The 12,176-nt window shown below is 32.1% G+C and overlaps 1 protein-coding gene across 1 annotated transcript; it reads right to left on the minus strand.

Moving 5' to 3' along the window:
* Positions 1 to 7,064: 7,064 nt before the first annotated feature.
* On the minus strand, positions 7,065 to 11,042 carry LOC120069679 (probable inactive shikimate kinase like 1, chloroplastic). Its single transcript, XM_039021456.1, has 10 exons — positions 10,736 to 11,042; positions 10,208 to 10,254; positions 9,942 to 9,996; positions 9,795 to 9,867; positions 9,612 to 9,699; positions 9,246 to 9,328; positions 8,986 to 9,112; positions 8,545 to 8,623; positions 8,396 to 8,460; positions 7,065 to 7,438 (listed from the first exon to the last, which is right to left on the minus strand). Exons 1-10 carry the CDS (start codon positions 11,040 to 11,042, stop codon positions 7,370 to 7,372), a joined length of 993 nt encoding a protein of 330 aa, XP_038877384.1. The 3' UTR covers positions 7,065 to 7,369.
* Positions 11,043 to 12,176: the final 1,134 nt, after the last annotated feature.

The following is a 12,176-nucleotide window of genomic DNA, read 5'->3' on the forward strand; positions in this document are numbered from 1 at the left end:
TAAATCTGAATTCTTTGCAGTTCTCTTGAGTGTAATTCTAAAATTGAATTATTGGGTTGGATTAGATTTATTTAAATTTGTATGAAAGGAATTGAAGAAGGAAAAAAACAATTAAAACCCTGAAACAGACTTCAAAACTTCAAGTTTCACAATCTTGCACTCCAAACACAAACTTTATAATTTCATATTACACAACTATGCACTTCAAACATAGAATTGTCGCTCACCAATGCCTCTCATCTCTCTTAGACTCTCACTCCACCGTCCCCAACCCCCCGGCAGTCGGTCCTCAGTACCCCCAATCACTATTGCCTCTCGTCTCTCTCACTCTGCCCCCTCACTACCTTTCATCTCTATGAAGTCTCGCCTCCTCTTGTTGTATGAATAATATCATTAAAAAAATTTAGAAAATACAGAACTTGATATACCAAAAAGAATCTGAGCCCAACAATTTCACATTGTCTCCTTAAGACAATTTTACTTATCCTAGTGCCCGAGTTTCATGAGCAATTGTCTCCCAGGATAGAATAGATTTACTTTCTTATGAAAGTAGCACCTATCCACAAAATCCACCGAACTACACTTTGTGGAAATAAACCAAACTTGCACAAATTTATAAAAATGGGAGAAAAGTTTTATGAGAGAAAAATGCTTATGAAAAAGTTGTTAAACACAATTTGAAGAAGAGACATATTTATAGACTACTCGTGGCCATTCGAATAGTCGTGTCTTCTTCAAGTTGGTTATTTTTAAAAGGACATATTCATTCATGAAACAATGCAACTTTACACAAAAGTTCACATACCATTTATTCCAACAATCCCCCCCATAAATAGTAAGTTGAAAATTTAAGATCAAAGAAAAGAAAATGTTTGATGTTTCCCAATGAAGAATCCACATCAAGATAAGTGGTAAAAACTTTGAACTTTCCCTAGTGAACATCAATCGAGTTTACTTGGTTGATTAGTGGACTTGATGTATTGAACTGTCAACCGTTCTAGAGTAAACTACGACAATTGAATTCACACAGTTTCTCATTATAACAAAGTTTGTTCTCATAATTGTATTCATTTTGACCTTGAACACCACCTGATTTCATGAGTATTTTAGAGAATTTGCCTTAAAAATTTTCATAGAAGCAACCCCTTCACACCCACATAGGTGATTCCTATAAAGAATATCGCCTATGCTTTTTTAATAAATAATTATTCAACAACTTATAAAAATCATTAAATGCACAATGCTTACCCTAAAATCATACTTGTACTGTCTCATCATCCTTATAATGGATAAGAAGAAGAAAAAATTCAACGCAATACTCACTAAGTTATCCAGAAGTCAGTTTGCCCATTGAACTTAGATCTTGGGACCTCTAGTCAATTAGGTTGGGTTGCCTCTCTTGTTATTTTTTAAAATTAAAGGCTTTAATCTCATTCTCCTTGATGAACTTTCAACCAACTCTCTACTTAGGTCTTTTACAAGCGGATCTGCAACATTATTTTCTAATCTTACAAAGTCAATTGTGATAATTCCACTAGAAAGTAGTTGTCTAATTATATTAAGTCTTCATCATATATGTGGAGACTTATTATCATTCACTAAAGAGGTTCAGGTTGTATTCACACTTTAGGAATACCATACAAAAACATTTTGTAATCTCACACTTTAAGAATATCATACAAAAATTTTTGTAGCCAACTCAAATATATCCCAACTTCTTTTTAAATTGTTATGAAATATTCTCAAACTTGGATTATCAATTGGGGAATAGTCAGTTTTTCAAATACCCCATAATAACATAAGAGTGACTTATTTCTTGGTCCTGGCCTTATGTACTAGATACAATAGTGTGTTGCATCTAATAGTGTTACCAAAATAAGATGCCTAACCTTATTCATATACTATAGACCATTTTGGTATCTACTCAAACTTGAACCATCTTTATGTTTCCGCATAAAGTCCAAGTATCATATAATAGTCATAGATCTTAGTTTATTGAATTTAGCCTTTACAAGTGCAATTTACATATTCAACAATAGTTTATTGAATAAACATCAATAACATCTTCAATGTAAATAGAATATGTTTAACATTACAAACTGTGAGTTTTTAAGACGTACAAACCAACATGTTGGCAATCAAATAAAAAAAACTCCAATGATGCTCTTATAGAGGCTCTCATCAGCATTAGTTCCACTAGAGTCTTTTGACATTTTTACATGAGTTGGAGCAGGAGTTCTTTTAGTACGGGCACTTTCAAGGCCAAATTTCTTTACTAAATTCTTGGCATATTTGCTTTGTGAATCTAAGGTTCCCTCATTAAGTTGCTTGATTTGAAATCCCAGAAAATAGGATAATTCTCCTACCATACCCATTTCAAATTCATCTTGCGTCTGTTTCACAAAGACTCAACCATCTCTTAAGACATTCCTCCGAAAACAATGTCATCAATATAAATTTGAACAATCACAAATTTTTCACCAGAGCTCTTTACAAAGAGAGTTTTATCAACTCCCCCTTGTCTGTACCCATTGTTGACAAGAAATTGGGTTAGACGCTTGTACCATGCTCTGGGAGCCCGTTTGAGGCCATAGAAGGCTTTGTTGAGTTTATACACATGCTCGGGGTGAGAAGGATCCACAAATCCTTTGGGTTGAGTAACATACACTTCCTCATTTAAAATTCTATTCAAGAAGGCACTTTTCACATCCATCTGATGTAATTTAAACTTCAAAATACAAGTAATGTCGAGCAAGAGTCTGATGGCTTCTAATCTTGCAACAATAGTGAAGGTTTCATCAAAATCCACACCTTCAACTCGTGTATATCCTTGAGCCACTAATCTTGCTTTATTTCTAGTCACGTTTCCATTCTCATCAGTCTTATTTTCTAAAATCCACTTTGTGCCAATAACATTAACATATTCAGTCCTAGGGACAAGAGTCTAAATGTCATTCCTCACGAATTGCTCAAGCTCCTCTTATATGATATTTATCTAACATTTATATGCAAGAGTTTCTTTGACATTTTTTGGTTCAACAAGGGAAGTGAAGCAAATGTTGCTGATGATGTCAAGATAATTAATTTTATCATTTCTTCTGGTCGTCACTTCTTCTTCCAGGTCTCCAATAATATTACTAGAACGATGACTTTTACGAACCCTGCTGATGGCTGTTTATTACTAACTTCTGCCTACTCTGAGATATTCTAGTTAATCTCCACTAGGTTTTCTAAATTCACATATGAAGGCATGTCAGATGAAATGTTAGGCACATTAGTATTAACAACTGAAGTGATATTGAGATCTTCTTCAATAGGAGGAGAACTAGAGGAAGCAACATCATCATCAATTATGACATTAATAGACTCCATTACAGTATGGGTTCGTTTATTGTAGACATGATAAGCTCGACTATTTGTGGAATATCCAAGAAATAACCCTTCATCAGACTTGGAATCCTATTTTCTTCTAATCTCTCTATCAACAAGAATGCAACAAACACTTCCAAAGATATGAAAATATTTCACATTAAGTTTTCTACCTTTCCCTATTTCATAAATAGTGTTTGAAGTTCCTGGTCGTAAGACCCTTCTATTATGTATATGACAAGCTGTATTTCAAACTTCCACCCAGAAGTGAAATGTCATATGTTTTGCATGTATCATCGCACAAGCCATCTCCTGAAGTGTTCTGTTTTTCCTTTCCACAATCACATTCTATTGTGGTGTAATATGAGCTGAAAATTTATGGTGAATCTAATAGATTGACAGAACTCAATGACTTGAGAGTTCTCAAACTCCCTACCATGATCACTTCGAATACGTATCACATTCAGATATTTCTCATGTTGTAGCTGAAGATAGAGAGCACGAAAAACAGAAAAAATGTCTAACTTTTCACGAAGAATACACACCCAGGTGTATCTAGAGAAGTCATCAACAATAACTAGAACATATCGTTTGCCTCCTAGACTCTCAGATTGCATAGGTCCCATCAGATCCATATGAAGAAGTTACAGAACACGGGAAGAGCTTGAGTGGCCTGATTACTTGTGAGAGGTATGGGTTTATTTACTAGATAGGCAATCTCCACAAATAATTCTAGGAGATGTTGATAAAGAGAGGAGGCTGTTTATGGCATTAGTTGCAAGAGCCATTTGAATAGTTTTCATGTTTATATGCCCAAGACGTTTATGCTATAAACTCACTTCATCTTATCTAGAAAGATGATAAACTTGTGAAGAATGATCAAGAGTCCACATATAATAATTATCAGAAGAATGCAAATCTGTCATAACGAGAGCTTTGATATCATCTGTGACAACACTTTGTCTTTGGTAAAGCTCCCATTGTTGGCTGATGCTAATAAGATTGGCAATGAGCCCTTCAACCAACATTACATCTTTCAGTAGAGGAAGCCCCAGATAATTTAGTTTTTCTTTCCCAATAATTTTTCCACAAGCACCATCACCAAAAGTGACCTTTCTGAAACTTTGTGTAAATTTCATGTTGACCTTTCACCAAAATAAACATGAAATCTTTGTAAATTTCCATAAAATCAGATGCATGAAAAACAGTAAAACTTGCATATCCAATCTAGATGTAAAGTAAAATTGTCTTAAGATTATTGTGTGAATAGTATCATAAAAAAATTAGAAAATACAGAACCTGATATACCAAAAAGAATCTGAGCCCTAACGACTTCATGTTGTCTCCTTAAGACAATTTTATTCACTATAGTGTATGAGTTTCATGAGTAATTGTCTCTTCTTCTAGTTGTTAAATGCAATTTGAAGAATAGGCATATTTATAGATTATTTATGGTCGTTGTAATAATTGCGTCTCTTCTTCTAGTTGGTTATTTTTAAAATGACATATTCATTCATGAAACAATGCAACTTTACTCGAAAGTTCACATACCATTTATTCCAATACCTCTGTCGCCTCTCTCACTCACTACCTCTCGTCTGCACCAAGCTTCTACATCAAATTTATCTACTTTGTTCAGCCAACCGTTTTGTTCAGCCAATCGTCGTCGCCATATCTCAAATCTCACTTCATCAGATCTCACTCCTCTTCAGATCGCTTAACGCTTAGATCTCGTCTCTCTTCATAAGCTTTATTTTTTAAAAAAAAAAAAAAATTAAGAAAAACTCAAAACTAAGAATTGAACCGAGCGGCATCACATATATACGATCGGGGTGGTTCCGTTTAAACCTAACATATGATTTGATTCAGTTTCACGTATTCAAATTTTAAAATTTTCAGTCAGATCGGTTTGACCCCAAATCAAACCGTGAACACCTCTAATAAAATCTACTTCAAATGTTTGTTTTGATAAAACCTATTTTAAAAAATGAATAATATAATTTGTTATCATTCAAAAACAAGTGCATTTTAAAATAAATCAGTAATTTGTAGCCTTGGGTATTTGCGACAATTGAAAATTATAAATTAATGATTTATTAAAACGATTTGCCATTTCTGTAATTTAAAAATATTTTTTTTTCCAAATAAATTTTTATAATTTATCATTCCTCTCGTTGGCTCTTTTTGTTTTTTCTTAAACTCCAAACATTTTTTTAGAAACTCCATATACTTATTATATTCATTATTATAACAATAATAATATTAATAACATTAATACTAATAACACCCATTAAAAAAATATTTTGTATTTATTACAAAAGCATTTCAAATATTTTAAGTTATTCTTCTTCTCCATATCTCTTCCTGGATTTCTTTTTTGGATGTGCATTTTCCTATACTTTTTTTTAATATCCGGTGGACTTGGTCCGTCAATGTACTTTGATCTTACCCTGGACAACACTCAACAAGTTTAAAGACCAGATTGTAGTTCGATATTTTTCTTTTTCTCGTATAATAACATGTGAGATAGAGATTAGAACGTTTTTTAACATTTTAGCTAAACACAAATACTTTATTGACCATATATTTAGATTGACAAATGACAATGACATATGAAGTTGTAAAAAGAGATAAAAATATGATTCCGATTGTCATATAATAATACAAAAGTTTTTTTAAAACTACGAGAGTACCATATTCTTCTTGTTCACATCATACATTTGTTTCATAAATATTTGTAAACTCCATGTCAATGTTAATGAGTTCTATCCTATTTTTAAAAATTTATTGATGTGGCACATGATAAATAGTAGTATAAAAAATTAAAAGCTGTGGCTGTGGGTATGGCCTAATGTCTATTTATTTTTGCTTCTTTTTATGCAAATGGCTTTGCTCATTCCCCTACTTCTTTTATGTCCATCATCTCATTCCACATTGCCCACCCAACCACACACAAAACACCAACTTTTAATACAACTCTAAACTCCTACTTTTTGTCATACTTTTTTTTAAAAGAAATCAATAGGTTAAATTATCGATTGATCCGAAAGTTTAAGTTGGTTCACTTGTGGGTTTGAAATATGTAGAAGATCCAAATTTGGGAGAAAATAACATTGCAGCTCCTGCTTTGATGCCATTTTAAATCACTTATTGATCCAAAAGCTTAAACTAATGGGAGAAAACAAATTTAAAATCATATCATCTAACCCAATTTTATGACTAAAATACTTCCCTACTAATGGCTGTCCACCATTAAATTTTAGACATATGAAGTGTTTTTTTTCCTCTCTTCCATACTCTTATATTAGGTGGGAAAATTTTTGTATTGGGTTATAGAAAAATTATTGATGCTATTAAATTAGCAGGCAAAATATGGTCCATTTGAGAGAATCAATCTTCCTTCCCTCCTTATTGTCCATTTCTTGGGAAAAAAAATCTAATTTTCGAACATTGCCCTAATTTGCTCGTAACTTACAAAATTGCCTGATTATTTTAATTTTTCTAGAACTAAAACATTAATGAGTTGAGAAAACAGGAATGTGAATACGATCAAAAAATTCATCATTATATCAATATATCCATAAACAAGAGAGTTCGACATCGATATTGAAGATCTATCGATGTCTCTAATATCTTTAGTAAATACTCATAAAACATAATAAAAATCTTATCTATTAATCCAAGACATATGGATATGCATACCAATAGCAAGATCTATTACCTAATTTGGGAGTAAATCAACTTAAGTATTAATTTAAATAATTTTTTAATAAAATTTTTTTATTTACAGTAGTATTTGTCGATAACGATATTTTATCTATAGATCTGTAAAACTGAAATATCGATATCGAAGAAAAGAGAGGGCATTTTACACTGCTCCGAGAAGAATGACGACTTTCTGCAGAGGCCTAAGAAAGCAATCTATCAGGTCTTCCAACCCTTGGGGCTTAATTGTTGTTATTATGTGGGCACCATTGGTAGACTGCATTTTTTGTTTTTGTTAAAAAGGTTTTGCTGCTGCTTCTATCATCTTCTTCACTCTTGTCAGTTTTTCTATCTCCTTGAGAGCCTGTTACATATCCCAACATAATAAATCATCTGAATCATTGTAACTTTATGAATCCCAGGAGTTTTAACATTTTAAGACTAATAATGCCAAAATAATCTTTATGATTTAAGAAATCGTAGGTTGGATTACAAGTTTAGTCTTTGAACTTTCAGGTTTGTTTCTAAATGATATTTGAACTTTAAAAAAAAAATAATAATCTTTACGACTTAAGAAATCGTACGTTGGATTACAAGTTTAGTCTTTGAACTTTTAGGTTTGTTTCTAAATGATTTTTGAACTTTAAAAAATGTCTAATAAGTCCTTAAACTTTTGTGTCTAATAAGATCTTTGAATTTTCAATAGGTCATTGATCTATTTGGACCTACCAAACACAAAAATGAACGTTTAAGACTCCATTTCGTAACCATTTCATTTTTAGTTTTTAGTTTTTGAAAATTGTCTTTTAACTCTCCTTTCACCTCTAAATTCTTGATTTGATATATATGTTTTACCAATATTTTCAAAAACCAAGTCAAATTTTGAAAACAAAAAAAATGTGAATTTTAAAAATTTGTTTTTGTTTTTAGAATTAAGTTAAGAATTCAACTCTTTACTCGATAAATAGTAAATCATTATAAGAAATTGAAATGAAATAGACTTAATTTTCAAAAACAAAAAACAAAAAATAAAAATGTTACCAGACAAGACCTTAAAGTCTCAATAGACATAAAATTCAATTTAATATATGATAGGACAATTAATTTATATAAACTTTGGATATATCATTTCAATGATATGGTAGACACAAAATTGAAAGTTTAGACAACTATTAAATATTTTCTAAAGTTTAAGCACCAAATGGACAAAAGATTGGAAGTTCGGGGACTAAACTTGTAATTTAACCTATATTATATATAATTGGAGGGTAAAATTTGTCCCCCAGTCGTGAAAAAGTAAAAATAATGAAAGAATACGAACCTCCAAAGCCAGGTCTTCGGTTGTGACAGCATTGAAGTCATCATATCCTAACTTACTTGCTAGTTCTATGAGGCGAGGAAGTGTTAGAAGCCAGAATAAGCATGAAAATATGGAATATTGCAAGTACGGGAAGGATAGGGATCACATACTTTGGAGTGATATTGAAGCATCAGCCGTGGCATAGCCGTCTTTTATTTTTTGATAGAGGGAAGTTATTTGAGCCAGCACCTGCGTTATACACAAGAATAACCAAAGAAATGAAGGATGTCTATGGATTCAGATCAATGCAAAGAGAAAGGTGAGATTTAAAACCACAAAAGAAAATCTAGGACTTGTTTTGAGCATTTGAAATATTGTAGAACAATAATTTCCTGAAAACATCTTCGTATAACTGCTTTCAGAAAATTGTTGAAAAAAATGAAATTATTCTTCTATTCAGATTTATAAATTTGTAAATAGCAATTTCAAGTGCAAAATAAATCTTACATTAGACAACCACTAGTTTATAGTTCTCAAAAATGAGGTTAAAAGAAGCTCAAATCTATGTTGAAAACCACATTCAAGTTCAACAAACTGAAACCGTTAATTACTTCAGAATATGATCCAGAAGTAGATATATCAAATACTGGATGTTGGCTTCGATCTTCAGCAAATTCCTCTGCTATCATCTGTAGGGGTAAATCAATCCATAATGTTATGCCATGCCTCAAAAGCGCCCTGCATGTAAAATGATATCCAAGAGCAACGTGAGCATTAAAAATTTGAAAATTGCCTTAGATAACTACGCGGTAAATTTTCCTGAAGAATGTTTACACGAAACCAGTAAAAGTTAGGCATTGAACGTTCATACAGATTAGTAGAGCTCTGAACGGCACCATTTCCAGCACATACAACTAGCCGACCCATAGAAGATAGTTGTTTTAACACTTCAGACTGCAACAAAATCGCATGTCAGGTAACTGTGACCCTGTTACTAGTATTTATAGAACATTTAACAGAAGATGTATTGTCAAACATTAACCGAGGACATTCAATAAGAGTCCTCAGGTACATGAGCCTTAATCTTTTCATAGGCTCCATCACGAATAAGTAAAAAACTCATTCACCAAGTAACCAATGATGAAAAAAGAATCTAGAAATGGAGTTAAAAAGGTGCTACTAAACTACCAGTTTTGACTAAATAACTTCTGAGCAATATTAACAAAGCATAACCTACCTCAGACGCCTGAAAACCATTTTCGTCATTTTGCTTATAAAGTTTGGCAGCAGCCTCACCACCACTAGCTTCCACAACTAAACTATCACTATATGCGTTTGCACATGACATACAAAAATCAAGAATTAGTAAAGAAAGGAGAACAATACCACACACCAAGAAAGAAAATACCTCTATAAGTACCTGTCAAAGTAATAGTATCTCAACAAATCGGCCAGGAATTTCCCCAACTTAGTTTTTATGGAGCTGTTGATCCCTTCATGTGAAATTCTTTCATATATTAGTTTGTTACGAATGTAAATTGCCCTAAAATAGAAGATCAGTACTTACCCACGAGAAAGATGGAAGTTCCTTTCAATTCAGGAGCCACATCCATTGCTTTCTTCTGAATTCAAATTAAACAGTGTAAATAAACACTTCAAGCTACAAGAAAAAGAAGCCAACTAAAACTAATCTAAATACAACATCACGACACAAGCTTAAATAGAGCAAAAAATATGTACAAAAAGGATCTCTGAGGTTTAAAACATACGTTTCTTCCATTCTTTCGGTTCACTATAATATAGAAACTTTAGGCTACAAAAACAACATCTAACCTTCACTTCAAGAGGCAGATCATCGACAGTGACCTTCGCCTCCACATCTAACAAAGGCCAACATGAATTACTGAGTAAAGAGAGATGAAACCGAAACTAAAACAATTCATCCTTTAGATTCTTACTCTTAACTAGATTTTAATTAGCTGAAAATTAGATTTCAATTTAACTCCACTCTCCAACTTAAGGCAAGCGTGTTTTCACCGAACTACACAAATTTGCTGCAGCATCAAACTTCAAATTTAACTAATTAAAGCTCTGTATCACCGGTCAATCGCGATTTCTAACTAACAGCATCCATGATTTACAAGCAAATAGCACCATGACCAAGGACTCCAATTCTAAGTGAAGTGACCATAGAACTGTACTGTCCGACAGCAAAAACCTCATGCATAAACCAAAACAACAGGACCAAAATTCATTTTGAAAATCCAAAAGCCAGAAAACACATGGTCGTGAGAAAAATGCAACATAAATAAATTACAAAGTAACTCCACGGGGAGAAATGGAGACAAAACTTGAACTCACTGAATGCAGTTCCGTCTGAAACTAAGCAAGTCGATGGCAGAGATCTGCGTCGCCGAATAGCAGAAGATTGCATAAATGGTGGACAAATATGAAGTGGAAAGCTGTGATTACGACAAAGAGAAGGCGGCAGGGACAAGGAGAAGCTCGAATTCAGGGCCATTGCTTCAAATTTTGGCAAGTAGATATTGAATTGGAGATCAGTTAGTGAAGAAACGGTGGTTTTCATCGCCATGAGAAGCTCTCTCCGGACAGAAAACGCTTCACATAAAAGCACTTTATCCTTCCCATTGGTCTCGCCCAAGTCCATTTCATTTTCCGCATTAATTATTGGTTATATTATAAAAAATACAATTATAAGTTTCAGTTTAATTTTTAAGATTGATTTTTCTTTTTCAATAATATTTGATGACTTTTACCCTTGAGTTCATGGATGAAAAAAGTGTTGTTTACTTATTTGACTGGTTGGCTTGGAATCTTAGATGTTTGTGTTTAAGGGTTGAGATTGAATGAGTTTGATATCTAAGTCCAATCCCGTAAATACTATTCAAATCTTACCTTTTCTTTCTCTAATTTAATATATGAAGTTTGCGGGTCAACACTTCCAACGACTCCATCGGCCAACTCTAACGACTGTTTCTAACCAACCTTCGGTGACCTCTCCCCCTTCTTCCCACCGGCAAACTTCCAACCACCAACCCTGCCAACCAACCTCCGATTGCCACCTCCGGTGACCGCCATGGCCAATCTTGAAAAATATTAATAAAAACATTCTTAGTATATAATAAACTAAACAAACTTGTATATAAAAACAATTTTAAGAAAGAGTTATCAAACACATGTGTGTTTTTATTTTAAAGAGTTTTTACCAAAATCTTTTAAATAAAAATGAATTTTTGACAAACATTTTTTTTTAAGTCATCCCAAATAACTCATTAGGTTGCAATCATATAATTAGGTATATTTATTTATGCTATATGTGTACAAAGCCCTAATTTAATTTAATGACATTTTCATTTGTTTAGTTGATCAATTTAACTAGCTTGAAGACTTAGAATCATTTTTAAAATGTAAATGTTTAAAATGTTAGAAACAATTTAGTGGCCAAATAAAAATTAAAACCCAAAATTTATGATTAAATTCTTCAAATGTAATTTAATAAAAATATATATATATATATATATTTTTCAATAATTGAATTTAATATTATAATACTAGTTTATTTCAATTTTTGAATATATTATGGTAAAAAATTGATCATTTTCAAATTAGTTAAAGTCATAAAAGTCTATAAAATTTTATTCCAAAATCTAGTAAAATTAAAATATCAAATTAATTAAAATATAATTTTAGTCAAAATCACTATTTTAAAATTTGAAAAACATTTTCAATTTTTAGTTTATTTTAAATTTAACTATATTAAAATAATTAAGATGATAAATAT

The sequence above is a fragment of the Benincasa hispida genome, unplaced genomic scaffold (assembly GCF_009727055.1).
Source record: "Benincasa hispida cultivar B227 unplaced genomic scaffold, ASM972705v1 Contig548, whole genome shotgun sequence".
Taxonomy (NCBI): domain Eukaryota; kingdom Viridiplantae; phylum Streptophyta; class Magnoliopsida; order Cucurbitales; family Cucurbitaceae; genus Benincasa; species Benincasa hispida.